At 38.5% G+C, this 21385-nt stretch overlaps 1 protein-coding gene across 1 annotated transcript in view; it reads left to right on the top strand.

Annotated features, from left to right (window-relative positions):
- The window catches only part of tpo (thyroid peroxidase), a 29700-nt gene extending 9512 nt beyond the window's left edge, over window positions 1-20188 (top strand). Inside the window, exons 8-13 of the mRNA XM_087832871.1 lie at window positions 8661-8919; window positions 12104-12274; window positions 16490-16727; window positions 16805-17013; window positions 17129-17303; window positions 20167-20188. Of these exons, the coding sequence (XP_087688997.1) occupies window positions 8661-8919; window positions 12104-12274; window positions 16490-16727; window positions 16805-17013; window positions 17129-17303; window positions 20167-20188 (1074 nt within the window). The remainder of the gene's footprint in view (window positions 1-8660; window positions 8920-12103; window positions 12275-16489; window positions 16728-16804; window positions 17014-17128; window positions 17304-20166) is intronic.
- Window positions 20189-21385: the final 1197 nt, after the last annotated feature.

The raw sequence follows: 21385 nt of genomic DNA, 5'->3' as shown, positions 1-21385 counted from the left end.
AATTTTGGGCAAAATACATTTATATAAAAAAAAATCGATTCAGGGTTTTATCCAAGCCAGAATCGATTTTAATCGATAAAACCGACCCCTACTTATAACCTATACACTTTTTAAAAATAAAAATCTTGTATCCCTAAAGATGAGCAGAAAATGTGTCTTAGACAACATTGTCTCCATTTAATGTGTTTTTCATTTTAAACCTGACATTAAAAAGTGACACTGTAGGTACAATAGCTGTATGGGTCTGCAGCAGTGAGACTAAAGGATGGTTCAGGGTCACCTGATACAGCCTCAACTATATGCTTCATCAAAAACGAAACCTTGATGTCTAATCTTAAAAATAGAGAGGGTGTGTGTCTCCTGAAACCAAACTGGGAGCTGGTTCCACAGGAGAGAGGTCTGAAAGCTGAAGGCTCTGCCTCCCAGTCTGCATTTAGTGAACCACAGTCTAATTATTCAAAACCTTACTGAAGAAGTAACAAAAGCACAAACTAGACTTTCAACATCACTTAGAGGATTTTCTCTTTTTCACTGATCAGATAAAAGAAAGCAGTCCTGCATTGTTTTCAAGATGAATGTTGACTTCTCCCGATCAAAAATCACTCCAAGTTTCCTCACTGTGTATCTGGTGGCAAAGGTAATCCCATCCCAAGTGCGTATCTTGTTAGACTCCATGTTTCTGAGACCTTTATAGCAGAGTACAATAACTACAGTTGTCTGAATTTGGAAAAAGAAAGACGTGCCCGTAGTTAAATTGATTTGTGTCATCTAGCTTCAGTGTTGTTAAGTCCCTGTAACAATAGCATTATTTCAATAAGTCTTTTTGCAGTAGTATCTGAGGTTATTACTAACAGCTCCAAAGCAGCAACTACTCGATTTCCGAGGTCGAGAAATAAATGAAACTTGAGTTAGGGTTGATGAAGCGTGTGAAATCTTCAGCAATGTGGCTTTTTGTGCTGTTTACAATAAGTGAAGATGGAGTTCTTGTTTTAGCACCATGTATAAGAATGACAGTTCGCTTTGCGAGCTGAGCGAGACATTATGAAGATAAACAGTGAAAAGCCTTCTCTATGGGGAAAGCTCTGCTGATTTAATGAATTCAGAAGTTGTCCGACCCTGACAGCTGCTGTTTTAAGTCTGATGACTGTGAGGATCAACCAGCCATGGAATTCCCTGCTTTGCTGTCATTGCTGGTGATGCTGCAGTTTTCAGATCTGAAAACTGCAACTCTTAAGCCCATAAATTGGTATAAATTGGCTGCAGGGAACCATTTTATCTTAAACACTGTTCACATTAATATTATACATATTTGCAAGTCTCTGCTTGTAGTCGCTAGAGACAGAGCAACAGAAAATTATCATGTGAATCACCTTCATTTTTTCCCCAGTCAACACCTTTACCCAGCAGTTGTTTTAAAGCTTCCTCTAAGAATCTTGCCCAGCACCAAACAGCTAAGAAACATAGCTACCATTAATTTGTGCAGAAACATGCCCCCAAATAATTACTGTTAATTATCTGCCTGATTTCATATTGGAAACTGACGTATCCACTGTACTGGTCAGTGTATTTGTAGCAGTGTGTCCCTCCAGTCCACAGAAACAGCCAGTAAATGCAAGCAGCTACATTTCCTCAGTTTTGCTCCAAACAAAACACGAGTCTGTTCTTTCTTTGTAGGTTCTTGATAATCAGTGTTGGGAAGGTTACTTTTAAAATGTATTCCATTACAGAATACAGAATACATGCCCCGAAATGTATTCTGTAACGTATTCCGTTACGTTACTCAATGAGAGTAACGTATTCTGAATACTTTGGATTACTTAATATATTATCATGCTGTTTACAACTACATGAGTGTACTATTGCTGTGATTTATTACTGTTACTGAAGGTCCGCGGCTCCGAACCGTAGTAAAGGGACCTCTGGCTGATGCAACGGGTTCCTGTCGGGCTTGTAGCCGAAAACTAGCTTTACTTTGTTGTCTGGGTCAACTTTGCTAGCAGAGACAGAGAGAGGCGTTGAAAGGCTGCTCCAACAGAACTTATTGTTTTCGGAGGAAAACACGAACATGGTGTACAGTCGAGTCTTAATAGCTTACTTACAACTGGGCTTGTCAGGCACTCTTCTTGGCTGCAGTGGTTATTATTATATTTACATGCTTCCAGCTCCCGTTTCTGCTCGATGACAGCTCGTACTTTTCCTTTTTCTCCCTCCCTCGCTCACAGACACATAACGGGTATGGCAGTCCATTCTCCCTGCAGCACGGACTACACTGCCTATGATGCTACATTCTTTAGAGCTATAGCATGTAGCATTCTGCCTGTTAGCTTAGCACAACAACAACAACAAAAAGGCCTCTCTCACCCAGGAAACACGCAGACAGAGAGCGTCACCCTGTAACCATGGCAACCGTAACGCTGCCACCTGGAACAACAGAACGTAGCTGTCAAACAAAACCCAAACAGTCCTGACCCGCCACAATATGAAACAGGGAAGTACCGCCGTGTAATCCATTTATTTCAACAAAGTAACTGTATTCTAAATACCACCTTTTGAAACGGTAACTGTAACGGAATACAGTTACTCATATTTTGTATTTTAAATACCTAACGGCGGTACATGTATTCCGTTACTCCCCAACGCTGTTGATAATCAAGTAACAGATGGCATCACAGCTATGACGGCGCTCTCATTTTATTTATTTTTATGTGTCTTTATTATCCAATAGATACGCTTTTTACTACTGCTAAAGATGAGATCACACACTTTGTGGCAGGCCAGGCTTCAGAGCTTAGCAGAAACTGTCACCATCTCAGCGGTGTTGGGTGCAGGCACGTTGTGCACTACAATGACTGATTGCACTATTCCTTTCAGCTTCAGGCAGAGGGCGATTAATGATGAAGGAAGCGTGTGTACATTCTTCATGAAAAATAACGAAGAAAATGTTTTATGATTGAACGCAAAGGATTTGTTGCTTATACCGAAGGGGAGCGGTGACCCTGGCGCTATCTTAAAGTTCCCCCAAACATTTTATTAGCAAGGGGAAAATAAGTCACATTTTGTGTGCTGACATTTGACTACAGCAGTGGATTAGAAACTAGTATTTTCAGGTGACTCAGGGACAATGCTAGGGGAAAGAGATTTACAATATTAAAAAAGAGATGGCCTAAGGTGGAAGGGTTCTTTAAATAATTTGGGAGGGTGAAGCATAAAAGGCAGGTAAAGGATTTACATACTGAAGCTATGACCATGACCAGCTTGGAAAATCCCTGTATTGGAAGCAGAGTGAAAAGTGAGCGACTATCTAGTCTGACCAGCCTGCAAACCAGCAGAATGTAACGTTATCTATTTTAACAAAAGGGGGAGAAAAAAACAAGAATTAAAGTAGTACAGAAGGGGGAGGGGGGGAGTAAGAGAATTCAAAACTAAACTACAAGCACTTTTTAATACATGAAAGATTTGTTGACTGTTTTTAACAAGGCCTGCAGACTAGGAGATCTGTTTTTTCAGATGTAGAAAATGTAATCCCACAAGCACTGGGAAAGTATGAGGCTTGACAGCAACAGCTCGATACTGATGGAGTAACTTTGAAGCGACTGAGTAAATACCTGGTATGATGGTTTACTACTTGATGCAAACTGATGTTGGAGCAACCAGTGATGAATTAATGTTTGATTAATGTTCTCAGTGTTTGAATCAGAGAACGTATGAAGAAAGGTAGGATGAGATCATTATGAATTAATCATTGTCCAAATGAGTCACCATTACAGTATCTCCCAGCTCTAGTAAATATCATCATCTACCATCTAGTCCCGGATTATGAGTCGCTAAGTTGTGATCGAATAATTATTTAAAGTGAAAGGAAACAAAGGAAAATTCATACAGACTTCAGGGGATCAGGCTGCTTTTCCACTCGACTGGATAATGCATGTATGAAATGCATGAAAGCCCAAAGTTCAGAAGATGGACTACAACATATGCATTTTTCCTTACAGCAACAGTTTCACCAGTTGTCCTCAAATATCATTTCATTCCAGAGATTGGACTAAAAAATGCAACATATGAAAGAAATAAACTAAAAACAATATGCTTATTTTTCATGATCTAATGCAACTCCATTCTCCTTTCCTTGTTTAAGATTTCTACAAACATTGTAAAATTATTTAGATCGATCACCTACCTCAGCTGATCTGAAGGGACATCAGAAGTGCAGAGGGAAGGTGAACTGACTGACTGAGACGTTGCACACAAAGGAGGGTGACTGTGGTAGTGGACATGTGTGGAGGAAAATCACACAGCTGAACTGAATCTAACTGATGAGACAAGGGAAGCAAAACTGAACATAACAGAAGGGAGACTATCAAAATAAAACAGGAAGTAACAGAATGCAGGAATGCATACTTGAAAAAAAGATAGTGAGTGAAACAACTTTATACAGAAGACAGAGCACAAAGATGAGACTGACTCAGGACCATGAAATAGATGAACTTCGATCAGTTAGCCGTATATTCTGGATTTAGAGAACTTATCAACCACTACTTTCTTCATGCACGGCAGCAACTGGACAAGTAGCAGATTTTATTACAGCAGCATCACGTTGGGTTTAACAGGATATTTTTGAAAATGGAAAACATATCAGCAGGTTATGGCATGAAACAGAAAACATGCTTATATTTAAGATTGACATGATCTGCACCACTTCGTTTTGTTCACTGTTTTCATGAATTACAGCAGTAATTTTTTTTTAATTAATCCTTTATTTATCCAGGTAAAAAATCTCATTGAGATTAAAAATCTCATTTCCAAGAGAGACCTGGCATCATGGCAACAAAAGTCACATACCACATAGGTATATAACATTTAAAACAAATACAATATCCCAACATGTGTAAAATATACAATCACAGATCAAATTAAGAGTACATTAAAAACAATCACACTGAGTAAAAGAGCTAATTATCTGCTTTCATTTCATAGGAAGGATGGTCCAGTGAATCTTTTGGTAAAAGATGTAATAAAGACCCACCTTTCCTTATTATTTAGAGATTTTGACCAGCTTTTAATTGTGAAACTTTCCTAAGCAAATCTGACTATTCGTAGACATTCTCAGTTTTCAGTAACTGGTGAAGTTTTTGGGCCTTTTTCTGGTAAAAATGTTGACGGTTAATCAAGTTTTCAGTCTAATGAGTTGTTAATTAGAGAAAAAAAAACATGTTTGCTTTTTTCCACAGTAGACATTTTCTGTGGAGCCAAACAGAAAAAAGAAAAAACACAGATGAAACTAATTTTGTTAACAGTGACTCATTTCCATTAAGTGTGAGCTCTTGTATGCAAAATAAAAATCCTGGAACTTGATGTAGGCGTCATGAACGTTGTCAATCACAGATCAGGTGAGAAAGAAACCAACCAAAATAAACAGATAGGAACTAAACAGGGTCACTCGAGATGCATTTTATAAGGCAAGAGAAACCATTCAGTAACACTTGTCTAAACAACTTACCTGCCACAGATATTAACGTCTAATTCTTAATAATAATTGAGGCATACATAGCAGCGCCACTGAGAAGGATCTTTAATATCAGGACTGAAATGTCTTCCTGTAATGTGGAAGTTTGCTGTAATTGTGTCCCTCTGGGGGGGAAAAGCATCTAACTGCAGTCCTTTCAGCAGCTATCAGCTCCTTGTTGTGGTTTTCGGTCCATATGGTTGAATCCCAACAGCTCTCACGAAGCCCTCCACCCCCTCCACCCCACTTTTAAATCCTCCTGCAGCTGTTCCCGATAAACAAGCTCACATGGGGTGAGTGTTTTTTAGAATGCTGTTTTCATTTTGCATTATTCTTGACAAGCTACCGTAAAAGCACAACTTTAATGCTTTAAATTATGCACTACATCAGTAATTGCTAACAGAAAAACCCACTTTCAGGCCAAAGGTAGGTAGCAATTAGGCTGGGAAGTGTTTTAAGGCGGATGCCAGTAGATGCATACCTGCAGATGTTGTATGTTTCTGTGGCTACACTGTTTATGTCAGAGTTATCAATCCAAAAATATTGGTCAGTTGCCCCCTCCAATCTAACTGTACTGGAATACTAATTAAAAATCCAATTTAACTGATCTGCATAAAAATGGAGATTTGTTTTCTTCTGGTTGGACATCAACAGGAATGCGAGCAAATATGTTATGGATGTTTACATGTTTTGACCGTGTGGCTCTCGTACTGCATTGCTCCTCCTACGCCGGGTATGCTACAACACTAACAGAGACTGGGTGTGTTTAAAGTATATACAGAAAACATTTCTTTGAAGATAGCATGGACATAAAAATCAAAGCCAGAAATGCTCACAACGTACTCTAATTAGAAGAAAACACTTAAATAGGTCACCATATGGAAACAACTTAATGAAAAGCTTTACACCCGAGTCAGCAAAATAAAAGGTTTGTGTTATTATTTTGTATCATTAAATATTCCCATGTACTAAAAAAGTAACATAAAATCTGCAGCTCAGGCTGAGTGAAAACAGTGGGGAGCAGACAGGTGAAACTATCCATACTTTGCTTCCAGTAGACTGTTTGTGGGCAGCCACTTGAAAACATCACTCTACAAGACTTGCAGAATAAACAGACTGAAAGGTCAGAAGCCATTTCAATACAGAGAGAAAGTCTATTATTTGCAGGAAACAGGAAATGATCAGCTAACAACATCTGGTTTCATTCTGACTTCAATCACGGTGCGCAGTTGTGAAGGGCTTTTGCTTTTCCCGAAGTGTGGAGGCAATATCATTATGTTCTATTTAGTTGTGAAGTGGGAGAGACATAGCGGGAGAATTATTGTTAAAAAGAAAGGAGAAAAAAAACAATACAGTTTGAAGGGCCAGACCTGCTTCGCCTAAAGTGCTTCAGTCCATTAAGTAAGAGCCTCAGCTGTTGAACAGCATCACATTTATGAGCTTCATTATCTGAAAATTCAATTCAACTGCAAATCATACAGCGTGCAATAACAATTAGAAAATAATTCTGTGAATGTACTTGTTATTTTATTAAAGGAGCTCTTTTAAAATTCCGTACTGCACTTTTATTAAGGTTTGGGGCTTTCTCCAAGCCAGACAAATCAAAGGCCGTCCCAAGATAGCCTGGCTTTTAACCCCTAGTACAGTATGGATTACATTTCCAGGAGCCTTCTTCTTATAATGCAGCTGGGTGAATTAGAAGGTGAGGAATACATTTCAAGTAAAAAAAACAAAAAACCTGGCATGTTGTAAAGGAGATAAAATGAAGTGTGTGAAAGGTTGAACACAAGCACAAGCTCATTAAATGTAATACTAAACCCAACACTCATCAGACACAACATGAAAACCACCTGCACAAGATTGTATACGTGGCCTTCACGCTGCTAAAACAGCTTTGACCCACTGAGGCCTGGAAATGAGATCCATTAAGGTGTCTGACAGTTGGTCCTCTGCAACCTGTGAATTGTAAAGTGGGCCCTCTGTGGATCGAGGGTTCAAACCTTGGGATATTTCCTGTTTTTTAAGTAATTATTTAGCAGTTTTGGGATGTATCTGCATGTGTCTGCAATGGGAGGCTGCTGGAGTCACCATGGGATGAGTAAACGGTTTGCATGAGTGTTTGTGTGAGTAGTTTTACCAGCAGCACATTCCAGTTTAATATGATGATGAATTTTATTAACTTCACTTGTTGATAGTTTTAATGTAATGGCTGATCAGCCTGTCTGATCTGTAATTGGTGGACTGCAATAGTCTAATATATGTTTCTGGTTACTATCCTGTAATATGTGACTCACTGGGCTCCTGTACTTGGTAGATACTTCAGTTTCTTGTCTTGAACCTGAGGAAAGTTTTTTTTTCTTACTTTTCGGTCATGCTCAAAACCTCTTTGAATTGTTTTTCCAGGAGCCAAACTCCAGATGTGATGTGGCCTGAGTTCATAAAAAATCTTATATGAATTTGAGCTGATCTTGTGTCAGTTGTCACTGTGACTTTTCTCTGACTTTTCTTTTTTCCTCCTGTTTTTTTTCTGTTTAGGCAGTATAAAGTTTAGGCTTGCTAAACTCTGTAGTGGTGAAGGTTGTGTGGGCCACATGAACCCTGAGGGGAATACCTGGTTTTTTCCATCTTTCCCATTGTGCTCTAATCATTTCATCTAAAAAAATGTGCATAAAATCCAAATTGGTTATTTTACTGTGTGGTTCCAGTGCTTCCTTTTGCAATAAATAACTAACTGATGTAAAAATGATGGAGGATATCTCACTAATGTATGTGTTGGCTTCCGTGCATTTTTGTGTGTGTGGTGGTTGCACCCTTGTGACATGAGTCGAGATTCGGGTGCTGAAGTGAGGCATTTATAAATAGTGATGAGGACAGATGAAATTCTCTGCAGTAAACCGTGAGGAAACAAGTGTGCAATCACAGCCAAGGTTATTATACAAGTAGACATTTCACTGGTAATCCTACAGGGATTCCTTTAGCTGTATGTATATACACATTCACAGATATCATTTCAGGCATTCAAAGAGGATATTTTGTATTTATTTGTAGAGTATGCTTCTATTCAAACTCAGTATAGACTTTAGAATTTGGTGATACACACATAAATGCGCTTTTTCCCTTTTTCTGATGTCCATCCATTTTCTTTTTTGATTCCCAGATCATAACCCTAAGAGACTATGCTCCAAAAATTATTGGCCCAGAGTCCTTCAAAGATTACATTGGTCCCTACAGGGGGTACGATCCATCTGTGGACCCCTCTATCGCCAACGTGTTCGCCACAGCCGCTTTCAGGTTCGGCCATGCTACCATCTCCCCAATCCTCTACAGACTGAATGAGAGCTTCCAGGAGGATGAGCGCTTCCCCCACTTGAGACTGCACAATACTTTATTCAGTCCATGGAGAATAGTCAAAGAAGGTCAGTGCACTCGTATGAGAATGGAAACCAATAACACATCCTGCAAGCACAGTAAACACACCGAAAGAAAGGAGGAGGGAGAAGAAAAATACTCTTTTTAGGTCAGCTTCAGAATCAGCTGCATACATGCAGTTTAAAAAATTTACACAAGCAGTATCGGAATTTTTGTTTTCAATAAAAAACCCAGAAAATGAGCGATACAGTGTGCACCCATTCACAGGAAGAATAATCTATCATACAGGCTGTAGGGACCTTTTGTTATTCATTGCCACCTCATGTTTTAACCTATTCTTTAATTTGACCAGAACATCAAGGTTATACATTTTTCAGCAGAACATTTTGGTATTGTGACCATTATGATCAAACTAACTGAAAACCCAAACAGCAGCAAAGGGACACATGTAATAGTGAGTAGTGTCAAGTTTCCACTTGGACGTTTGGTCCAGCCGTGTAGCTCAGCTTTCCGACGTTTGCATATATTTTGTTTTGCCACATTTCTTTTATTCAGTTTTCCTCAATATTAAATAACAGCAAGAAGATTGTAAATCATTCTGATGGGTTATATGAGAGAGCAATTGTATGTTTGTTAAGTCTTTAACCCTTAAGGACCCACAGTGACACTGGTGTCACTGCCTCTTTACACTTAGAGACTTGGTTATATATGATTCATTTGATATAAGACCCCCGTAATTTTCATGAAAGTAGAAATAGGTTTGGGCTCTTAAGGGTTAAATCTGAAAAAGAATAATAGGCTTTGTCTAAATTATTAAGTAAAATATTGCAACCAGCTTCTTTTCTAAGCCTACAACAATTATATTCATTCCCACCTGTATTCATGACCACTGGGGAATGTGGGTTCAGTGTTCATACTTGGATTAGAGCTCTCAGATTCTTCAGAAAATATGTTGTTTTCTAGCCACTAAATACTTCAGCGGTCAGCTTATTCAGGTTGAGGCTGTGTATACTTGTTTTTTAGAGTTTTTTGCCTGCTGGGAATGAAAATGATACATTGAGTCTCAACAAAATCAGAAATGCCACACACAGTCTTTCTGCTGTTCTCTTCATGTCTGCATGCTACTCTGGCTTTCTCCAGTATCCCCCCCTCCCCCCCCCCCCCAAAAAAAAAAAAAAAATGCATGAGGTTAGGTTAACGGCTGATTCTACATTGGTCGTAGATATGAGTCAGCGCTTGACTCTCTGTGTTGATGCTGCAACAGACTGGCACCCCACCTCTTGCCCCCTTGATAGCTGGAATAGGCTCTACATGTAGCTCCCTTGTGATGTTGAAGTGGATAACCTGAAGTGGATGGATGGATGGATCGATGAACAACTGTGACCACCTTTTATCATATCCTAAAGACCAGAATTTCTGGGTCTGCTTACAAAAGTTTGAGGTGTTTTCATTTTTACTTTAAAATACTTTTCACTGTATTTCCATACAGGCTTATAGCAAAGTGTGAAAAACACATCCATAATAATTAGAACACTTACTTGGCTGAAATTCACATTGAAGATCATGTTCTCTGGCACGTGCAGACAGCCTCCAGCATTCCTGTACCATGCTATATGGTGTGCAATTTTATCCTGGAAGTCAAACATTCTGTTCTGTTTCAAACTAGCTCAAATTTTGTGTGAAGGATCAATTTCCAAACCTAGATTGAGCACATCAGGTGAGTAGTGAGATCAAGAGTATGCTTGTTTTTTTTTTCTTTCCCTTAGTCTTCATCAGGCTGTGCACCATAAATTCATCCCCCAGGGTGGGAATGCCGGTATCAAATTTGACTGTTATGTCCTGAGGGAGAGCATTCAGAAGAAACGATCTGAACTGCAGTGCTTGCCAGAAGGACATCTCATGCTGGCTCAGAGCTAACTGAAAACACAGGACGTTTTTTGTTTTTTGCCCACACCAACAGAATCTTCGCTCACCACCTGGACCACTCGTCAGATTTGGCTCTGTGCAACTTAGTCCACTTCTTGAAAATGAAAAACAAGTTGATGGGTCACTGTTTGGACACACTGGAGGAGATCCAGCGTGTATCACGGATGGAGCTTGATGCACTGACAGAATGCGACTGCGAAAAGTGTCATTTTTTCCCCACAGTGGCTCTGCGATCTACCTCCACTTGCCATCGCCATTCCATACGTCGTCATTCATCGTCTTTCATGTTGTCAGAACGTTGCAATTGGTTCTCATGAATCTCATTTAATATTTTGTAATATAAAAATAATGAGAGATATTCAATCCACCAATCCTCCAACTCCAACATCCATTTTTGAAATAAAAAACAAACACAAAACAAATAGTAATATATTATAATATTCATACTATATTATATTATGGTCAATTCACAATAATATTTATAGTACATTAAAACCATACTGCACAAAAACCTATTAACAGCAATTCACTGACCCAGAAAACCTTGTGTTGCTTTTTCTAACTGGGGCCCATAGTGAGCGTCTCCACTGTGGGACCAGCCTTTCTGCTGAGAAATGTCATCTGGGTAGATTGACTTTGTGGATCCTATTATTTTTACTGCCCTGACCCCATGACATTGTACAATAAAATGTGGTCTACTCAGCTCTTCACCAGCTGGGCTCACATTTAAATGGATTGTGCTACCTCAAATATTATCTTGACACCAGTTGGGATGTTTTGCTGACCTCCAGTGGCTGAAGCTGTTACCTTGCTGCTTCCTTGTTGTGTTCAGTTGCCTTACAACTGAAAACCATGTTTATTACTTTTATAAAACTGCATAAAAATGTATTGTCATGATAATTAGCATATTATTCCTCAACAGTCCATTCATTCTATTTGCTGAAAAGAAATGTTTGGACAATGGAGGGCCCCTGGGAAGTACCACATCCAAGCCCGGGAGTGATTTCTGAGCAGCAACAATGAAAGCATCCAGTCCAGAGAAAACAGTACCTTCCAACCATATGTTGTTTTTCTTGTCATTGTGTCACGTCAACCCCTGGATTATAGTCAGGCTGTATTCCAAAAAATATGAATGAGGTTTTCGCAGTTTAATAACATTGCAATATATTATCTTTTTAATAGAGAAAAAAACAAAAAAGAAATACAAAGTCACAGTCTTAACAGCAACCCACAACAACACATGAACTAAAATAATAATTAATACTAATGACTCTGGAAAAATAAGTAATGGGCTTTTGTTTCTAGGGGGGATTGAACCAGTCCTGAGAGGCGTGATTGGATCTGCAGCGTCAACTGTTAGCGCAGACATGCTGTTGGCTGATGAAGTAACAGAGAGGCTAGTGGTCCTTGATACACTGAAGCAGATGGACCTGGCTGCGCTGAACCTGCAGAGAGGACGAGATCACGGCCTCCCAGGTAAGATCTTGGCTGAGAGTCAGATCTGTCATTCAAATGCCATGAGATTATCCTCGTCAAATCAAAGTGACAGTAACCACTCCACACCCTGTTTTAAAAAAACAAACAAAAAAACCCACATCATTTGTCCTTCCCGTTGTCAACAAACTGTGTTTCTTAGTGACCATTGCCAAACCATTGACATATTTAATGGGTGGTCATTAATATGAGTACTCTGTTGTTGCTTCCTGGTTCCTTACAGCGTCAACAATAAGAAATGAGCAGTGCTGTAATAAATTACTTTTTAGCTTGGAGCTATGTAGGCCCACAAGGACAAAGTAGATATAGGAGTGAAATTTTAAAACTAACAATACAAGAACAACATGAATTTTGGTTTTTGTTTAAAAAGAAAAAGAAAAGAAGTGATCTGGCAAACAATCCTGCTTTTCTTGACTTGTTATTATAAAGCTGATGGATAAGTCATAAAGCCTGATAAGCACAAAAACATTATCTACGCTGATCCAAATCAAGCACATCACTCCCCTGAGAATCCCAGAGCATTTCACACTGATTCTGGGACGCTATTTGTGTTCATTTAAAGGAATAATAACACAGTATGGGAATTAAATTTATTTAATCTCTCACCAAGCATGCAAACAACATGATCAGTGACTGATGTTGTCCTTTCTCCTCATTTCTGCGTTTTCTCTTCTTACCGTCTCTCCTGACACCAGGAGAATAAAAACCAAGGCAATCATAAAGCTCTATATCACCGGAAACACCTGTGCATTATTTACCCAAGCTTTCATGCCCGAGCCAGCTCTGCCTTCTGCTCCTGTCAATGATCTTGTTTCAGTTCTAAAGTTTTGACTGTATTAATGCCATCGCTCCCACAAAGATCAAAGTTATCCCTGAAAAGAAAAAAAGGCACCATGGAGGAACGCCAAGCTGGTAAAAGCTCAAAAAAGAGAGCAGACAGGCAGAACGCGGGTGGTGGAAAACAAAACTTCACGTTCATTATGACATGTATAAAAAAAGACTGCAGCTTGAAAGTTAAGTCCCTTTTTTTCTGAGATTGGTAATCAATATAACACACACACCTTAATGCGTGAAATAGCTGTGCATCTTTTTTGAAGTTGACAGTCTGTGAGGATAAAGTTTGTATTCATATACACTGGTGAAAATAACTATTTGAATTTGTAAGTTTGCCCACTTAGAAAAGAAAGAAATGAACTGTCTCTAATTTTATGGCAGCTCTATTTTAATGGAGAGAGTCATTGAATGAAATAAGCATTTAATCCCCAAACAAAACATGACTTACTCTACTACTTTGTGGAGAAACCCTTGTTGGCAGGCACTGCAGTGAACCCTTTGTTGTACTTTGCCACCATTTTTTTGTTACAAAACTCAGGATTCTGGTCCATCCGTCTCGAAAGACACTCTGTAAAACTTTGCGTCTGTTTGGCAACTCAAAGCTTCAGCTTCTTCCATAGGATCGTGTTCTAATAAAGTGAAGGAGGTTCTTGTCGATAATTATATGGTACATGGACCTGTTCACTGAAGCAGCAGAAAAAGAACCCCAAAGCATAATGTTCCCGACTTTGTGCTTGATTGTGTGGGTGGTGCTCTTTGAGTCATATCTCTTACGTCAAACGGGTCGAATTGATTGCAAAGAGCTCAATTTTAATTTATCTGACCAAAGCACTTTTTCCCAAGCCTTCTCTGTTCACTGGCAAACAGACAAACTTAAGATAGGTGTGTAGATATGGCTTCTTGAGCAGTCGGCAGTGCCTTATCAGTGGTGTTCTTGGTGGTGACGGTGGTCCCAACTGCTTTCAGATTATGAACAAGCTCCTCCTGTGTAGTTTTGGGCTGATACACCACCATCCTCAAAATTATGAGACAAGACCTTGCACGGAGTTCCAGATTAAGGTCTGTCGATGGCTGTTTTATATTTCTTCCACTTCCAAACAACTCCGCCAACAGTTGTCATCTTCCCACCAAGCTTTTTGATGGTCTTGTAGCTTTGTGAGCATTTCTCTAAGTGAGCAAACTTGCAGATTCAAATAATCCCCTCACAAGAGGAGTCATGAGAAAGAAAGGAAAACACCCCAGAATATCACAAGAAAACGGCAATATAGAAAGTAGCACTATGAAAGAATCCTATACAGCCAGGTGCGTTTGAAGCATTAGTGCAGAATGATAGATGAGTTGAATAGTGTCATAGCAGCTAGAGTCAGATTTAGGTTATTGTGTGCAGTTCTGTTCAGATCCCTTCATGTCTTAAGGGAAGTAAATGAGAGTATGGTGAGTCGGGTTAGGGTGGAAAGAGTGGATTTGATCTCCTGATTTTTTTATTCTTAATGTCATCCAAATTTCCACAGCCATTGCTAAATATGAAGAATGGTTACCTCTACTCAACAGGGGACACATCCATTATAATCACATGGGTGCCAGAAAAAACAAAAAGTGTGGCATCCAGGCTGTGGTTGCACAGTTTGTTTATGGGGAAGAACTGTAGGGTGAGCTGTAATCAGCAAAAATGATCTTTTGATTCATTTTCCAGGTGAGGGAGCACTATCTGCATAGCTGTAGATCTGTTAGGGCTGCATATATACTGTAGGGAAGAACTTGCATGAGTTTTTAGTCTTCTTTTATGCTGCTTGATGGTCTAATTTAAAGTCACTGTCCACAGCAGCCCAGCAGTGGTTGATTGTGATAAGCACACGTTAAGCAGGATCCACCCATCCATGAATGAACCAATCTACAGTAGCTGTCATAGGGAGAGAGGTGGGGTACATCCTGGATAGGTCACCAGTCACTGGCTTCCTGCATCTTGAGTTAATAAATAATTAAATCAGATAGGCAGTTTAATAATCATATCAATCAAGTGGATTTTACTTGCCCTGCAGTCTGGCATTTCTTCCAGCTTCCATGATCACACGAACTCAGGGAATCAGAAAATAATATCACCTGATTTTCTCACCTGCACTCTACATGCTTCCCTTTTTTCTTTTCATTCGTTTTTGTCACAGTACTTTTCTTTAGCATTTAGCAATAATGTTAAAGCTATAGAATAGGAAGCGAGCATCAACTTAGTTCCATTTTTACATGACAGGAAATCTCAAAGGGAAAATGACTGAAAATATGCACAGACTGATTCTCCTGGAACACAATCTGTTATTCACTTAAAATACAACGTCTGTACTTGAGGGGGAAAAACGTGCTTTGCAATAACTTGAAAAGGGACTAAGATGAAAGTGAGAACTAATAATTTAAAAGGTATTAATTGCTTCACAAGAAATGTTTGACAAAATGGAAATTTAGCTATTCTTTTCAACATTTTCAGCAGTTGATCTGTATATGACGTGTTCTCAAAGTTATCTGGTTATTTCATATTTCATGCCTTTGAAAAGAAACTGAATGCTAATTTTGTGATATAATGCTGCATGAGAATATATTTAAAGCTGTAATAGTTTAGATTAATAGAGCACCTATGCCTGTAGCAGAAAAGCCTGAGGCATTCGTGCTCCCTCATAGGTCAACGTTTTTCTATTTTTTTGCAATGCATTCTATTGACTTTCCATGCAAGTTTAATCTTTTTTTTTTTTACTGTACTTAAATATTTTGAAGCATTTTGAATTGCCTTGTGTCTGAAAGGTGCCAAAACCTTGCATTGCACTGACTTTACACATCAGACTCTTGTGAATTGTTATTACCAATGTGAAAAAAGCTTTTTGCAGTTCCAGTGCAGCTGTGCTAAATCTCATATCCAAGGACCATGCCTTTTCCCTGGAACGGTTATCAAGGCTATCTTTTTCAGTCTCTTTATTTGTATCTTTATATGTCTTTAACTTCTAGTCAATGACATATACAGCATTAATGTAAGCAAAAGCATTTTAAAAAAATATTTAAAAAAATACGACATAAGAAAGACAACTTTGTGCACCACTAAAACCAAGACAGACAATCTTAGACTTTAGTTTTAAATCAATGGGTTGTTTTCATTTGATCAAGATCACATTTTTGTGTCAGAGAAAAGATGCTGCAGTGAGCTCTAGCAGTTCTGCTGAATGGATTTTATTTGGACAGCTGGCGTCCCATTTCTTCCTGTTTCTAGCTACGCTTTAATAGCTTCCTGTACGTAGTCTTCATAAAGAGAACTCTTGACAAGACATCCAAATTTAAATGAATATATTCACTTTTAAATGACACTGTGCTAAAATTCCTTTTCAGGATACAATGATTGGAGGGAATTCTGTGGATTGCAGCGCATTAAGACATTGGATGATTTGTCACTAGCCGTGGGAGACTGCAGGGTTGCTAAGAGAATACTTGACATATACAAACATCCCGACAACATCGATGTATATCCAGGAGGACTTGTTGAAAGGCTTTTGCCTGGCTCAAGAACTGGTCCTCTCTTTGCTTGCCTGATTGGAAGGCAGATGAAAGTGCTCCGTGATGGTGACAGGTACGTAAGATTTGCCTAGGTTGAACAGTCAAATGAAATCAAGGCTTCAGTGAAACTTGTGTATTTTTCATTTTCAGGTTTTGGTGGGAAGCTGATGGTGTGTTTACCCAGCAACAGAAGGAGGAACTTTTAAAATTTTCTCTATCCCATCTGATCTGTGATAATAGCGACATAGGAGAGGTTCCTCCTGATCCTTTCAGATTGGGGAACTATCCATCTCATTATGTCTCCTGTGATCAGATACCCTCAATGAATTTGGTAGCTTGGAAAGAGGAAATGGGCGAAGGTCAGCCTGTGAAATTTTTGGCGAATCTTTCACCAATTATTTAAAAAAATCATTGCCTTAAATTAGTTTCCTTTTTTCTGCCACATATTAACGAGAAAATTTTACCCAATTCCAGACTTAAAACGGTGTGGCCTTCCTAAACAGATCAACAATGGAGATTATATCTTGTCCTCTACATCTCGAAAACTGGTTGCTCTATACTCTTGTTACCATGGTTTCACATTAAAGGGTGCCGCTGTCACTGTTTGCATGGGCAATCGATGGCGTAATCAACCTCCACAATGTAACAGGTATGTAAACTATTTATGAACTATCTACTTGATGTTTACCTGCAGTACTTTATGTGAGGGATTCACATTGAAATATACTTTATAATGCAGATCCACCTTTGTAGGATTTGGTTGAGCACCACAGACATTCCCCATTTTGCAGGATGTATATGCTTGTGCAGAACTACTGAGTGGAGCTTTACTGCTATCTGCTGGTCCTAAAGGAGAGTAAAGTGTTTTACACAGGGTTACTTCATAGTTTGAGCCATTTGCTAAAGATCACTGACTCAATACGCTTGTAAGCCTATACACACTTATTATTATGTTAAAAGTATAATCAGGTAATTACAAATAACAAGTGTTTAAAGATGACCTTGCGAACACTGCCTCTTTCAGGCTTGACAAAAAACATTGTTTTGTTTTTTGTCTGCTTTTAAAAAAACAAACAAACAAACAAAAAAACTTTCTTTCATGTTTTCAGGTATTTGTGGGAACACTATAAGAGAATTCCTCACCACTAATAAAAACTTGGCAAGCACGTTTTTTCTGTTCTGAAATCTTGTCTGTGCAGTTTGTAATTCTAGGAAGACAATTAAAATATTTGTATGTTTTTTCTATGAACACATCCGTTTAACGCTGGGAAAATGTTTGTGTTTGTCAGAAGATGTTCTCACTATAAAATACGCAATAAGATACCATTACGAGAACTCCGTCAACATTAAACCTCAATGATCAAAAGGATTCATTTGATTGAAGGTTTACACTGATAGATTGTTAGTGTCAAAATGTAGGTGGGTCTCTCACTGTTAATTCAGCAATCTTAAACATTCAGGTCGTTCTCGCTTAGCTCATTTTTATTAAGCTGTTCTATAAGTGTATTCATGCATTATTGACATAAAAAATGATGAATGGTTTCAGGTTGGTTTCCTCTTAAGTTGGCAACAGCTGATATCAAATAAACTTGGCTCCAATGACTCTTTCAAATGAAAACAACCTGTGAACAGATGTATAATAGTAGAATTTTGCCTGATCCCTTATAATGATATCAATATAGACCATTTAAAAAATATACACACTTATTATTATGCATGTAAACAGCATAAAATATTCTCATTTACATGAAGTTAGACTTATTAGGAAAATCTGAGTTACAGGAAAACTGTAGGACAAGTGACAGAACCCAAAACGCAAACAGGGTTTTTGTGATTTAAACTTATACTTCTCATTTTAATATTTAATGAATTCGAGGTCAGCAGCTCATTAATGTAGCCCAACAATTTTTTTTCACAATATGTTGGGCTACATTTCTGCCCTCTAATTCAAATAAGGTGACTTCAGATTGCAAACAAAACCAAACTAAACTGGTGGCTATAATGACTATAGTGCTAAACTTGAACCTTTAAAACAGGACTCCACAAAGTAATGGGGAACATCCCAATGGCTATGTCAATCATTAATAGATTGGCTGTTTCAATGTCACACTGTGAACCCTGTACTTGTGTTAAGTTAACCAGTTGCTATCTGCTAATTTTTATAAGACTATGTTTTAGGCGTACAGTTTCTCCCCTAACGCTAAATAAAAGTACTTTTCCTGTTTCTCATTTATTAGTTTTCTTTTGTATATGTCTCATTTAAATATTTCAGATCATCAAACAAATTTTTATATCAGACAATGCTAACGTGAGTAAATACAAAATGATTTAAATGTTGACTTCATTGATTAGGAGAAAAAAGGCTGTCCAAACCTACCAGGCACTGTGTGAAAAAGTAAATGACCAGCTAGTTAAATCACGAATCAACTGTGATTAAGTACCGTCCCTACACACTGCTCCCCGGGCGCCCAATGGCTGCCCACTGCTTCACTGAGTGAATGGGTTAAATGCAGAGAGGAATTTCCCCACGGAGATCAATAAAGTACTCTTTCTTTCTTTAAGTTTCACTTACCACACCTACACCTGACAACTGCCAGACCTCATAAATCTTTTAAATAGAACAAAATGCAACATATCATTCCACGATCTGAAGAAACTTAAAAACAGGTGAGAAATAAAATCACTGACATCTATCAGTCTGGAAAGGGTTACAAGACTTATTACTCCAAGAGTGCATTGATAACTTATAAATAACGTCCCAAAAGAACCCAGAAAAACATCTAAAGAACTGCAGGCTCACGTAAAGTTCAGTGTCTCTGATACAACAAAATAAAAAAGAGACTTGTCAAAAATGGCATCCATGAGCAGAATCAGGTAATAAGTTTAGGGGGCAATTACTTTTTCACATATGGCCAGGTACGTTTATTTTTATTTGAGTTACTTTTATCTAATATTAAAAACTTCCAAACAAATATAAAGTAAGAAATCAGTACAGAAGGATACTGTGTCACTGCGCTGTATTGCCTTGCATGTTAAACAAATGCTTTAACTAAAGTGGCTACGGGTGGGCTTAGGTCAAGTACAAAATGTTAAGCTAGCTTAAGCTAGCTTTATTCTAAACAAGGCAATGTGAATTTGATTTGATATGATTAAATTGATTAATATGACGAGATTTAAAACACAAGATGCAAAATAATAAAGTACAGAACTTCTCCAAAGCAGTAATAGTGAGCGTCTTGATGCACGAGGTCCTGGACAAAATTTCATATTGTGTTTGTCGGTACTTGAGAGTCTGCGATCTACTGAAAGAAATATTTCCTGTCACATTTTTCATAACTGTCAAGAGTTTCAGTTTACTCTGGTAAGTTGGGTGTGCACAGTAAAACAACACTTGTCTGTCTTAAAGTTATGCTAGCAGGGGTGTTTGCGTTTCGATTGACTGCAGTGATTTGGTTTCAGTATTATTCTGTGAGACAATAAAAATAACACCATGTTTTTGTTTTCCTTTACAGGGAATCACCCCTAAGATGTTAGCGATGCAACAGAACAGGAAATGCTACATGAGTTCATAATCAAGTTCAAATGACATGATGATTTTATTATCTGCAACATTTAACTTTGGAAAAAAATACTAATATTTATGTACTTATATATGTAAACATTTCTCTTCATGCATGTGATTTTTAATTTTTATTTCACAAAAGGTAAGAAAAAAAGTAAATTCTTGTATAGCACTGTGATAATAAACGTCCACGCACACAGCGTTACACCTCTGCAGCAGCTTTTCAGTTGCCCTCATACCACACACAGATCTCTATTCCGGCAGCATACTTGAAAGGGAAGAATTCAGATGTGTGTGAGTCAGCCTCCCTCTCCTGACACCACACCCTGAACACACTCTCCCAAGCACCTTTCAAGAAACATTACAAAGTGCTTCAAAACAAACTGCTAGAATGCAAAAACTAAAGCAAGTTTATAATTCAATTCAATTCAATTCAATTTTATTTATATAGCGCCAAATCACAACAAAGGTCGCCTCAAGGCGCTTCATAGATATAGAGAAAAACCCAACAATCATATGACCCCCTATGAGCAAGCACTTTGGCGACAGTGGGAAGGAAAAACTCCCTTTTAACAGGAAGAAACCTCCGGCAGAACCAGGCTCAGGGAGGGGCGGCCATCTGCTGCGACTGGTTGGAGTGAGAGAAGGAAGACAGGATAAAGACATGCTGTGGAAGAGAGACAGAGGTTAATAACAGATACGATTCAATGCAGAGAGGTCTGTTAATACATAGTGAGTGAGAAAGGTGACTGGAAAGGAAAAACTCAATGCATCATGGGAATCCCCCGGCAGCCTACGTCTATTGCAGCATAACTAAGGGAGGATTCAGGGTCACCTGGTCCAGCCCTAACTATATGCTTTAGCAAAAGGGAAAGTTTTAAGCCTAATCTTAAAAGTAGAGATAGTGTCTGTCTCCCGAATCCAAACTGGAAGCTGGTTCCACAGAAGAGGGGCCTGAAAACTGAAGGCTCTGCCTCCCATTCTACTTTTATATACTCTAGGAACAACAAGTAGGCCTGCAGAGCGAGAGCGAAGTGCTCTAATAGGGTGATATGGTACTATAAGGTCATTAAGATAAGATGGGGCCTGATTATTTAAGACCTTGTATGTGAGGAGCAGGATTTTGAATTCAATTCTGGATTTAACAGGAAGCCAATGAAGGGAAGCCA

This window comes from Neolamprologus brichardi, chromosome 19 (genome assembly GCF_056152115.1).
Source record: "Neolamprologus brichardi isolate AB-2024 chromosome 19, ASM5615211v1, whole genome shotgun sequence".
NCBI lineage: Eukaryota > Metazoa > Chordata > Actinopteri > Cichliformes > Cichlidae > Neolamprologus > Neolamprologus brichardi.
Note: the sequence above shows the minus strand (reverse complement) of the source record. Positions and strands in the feature narration are given on the sequence as shown.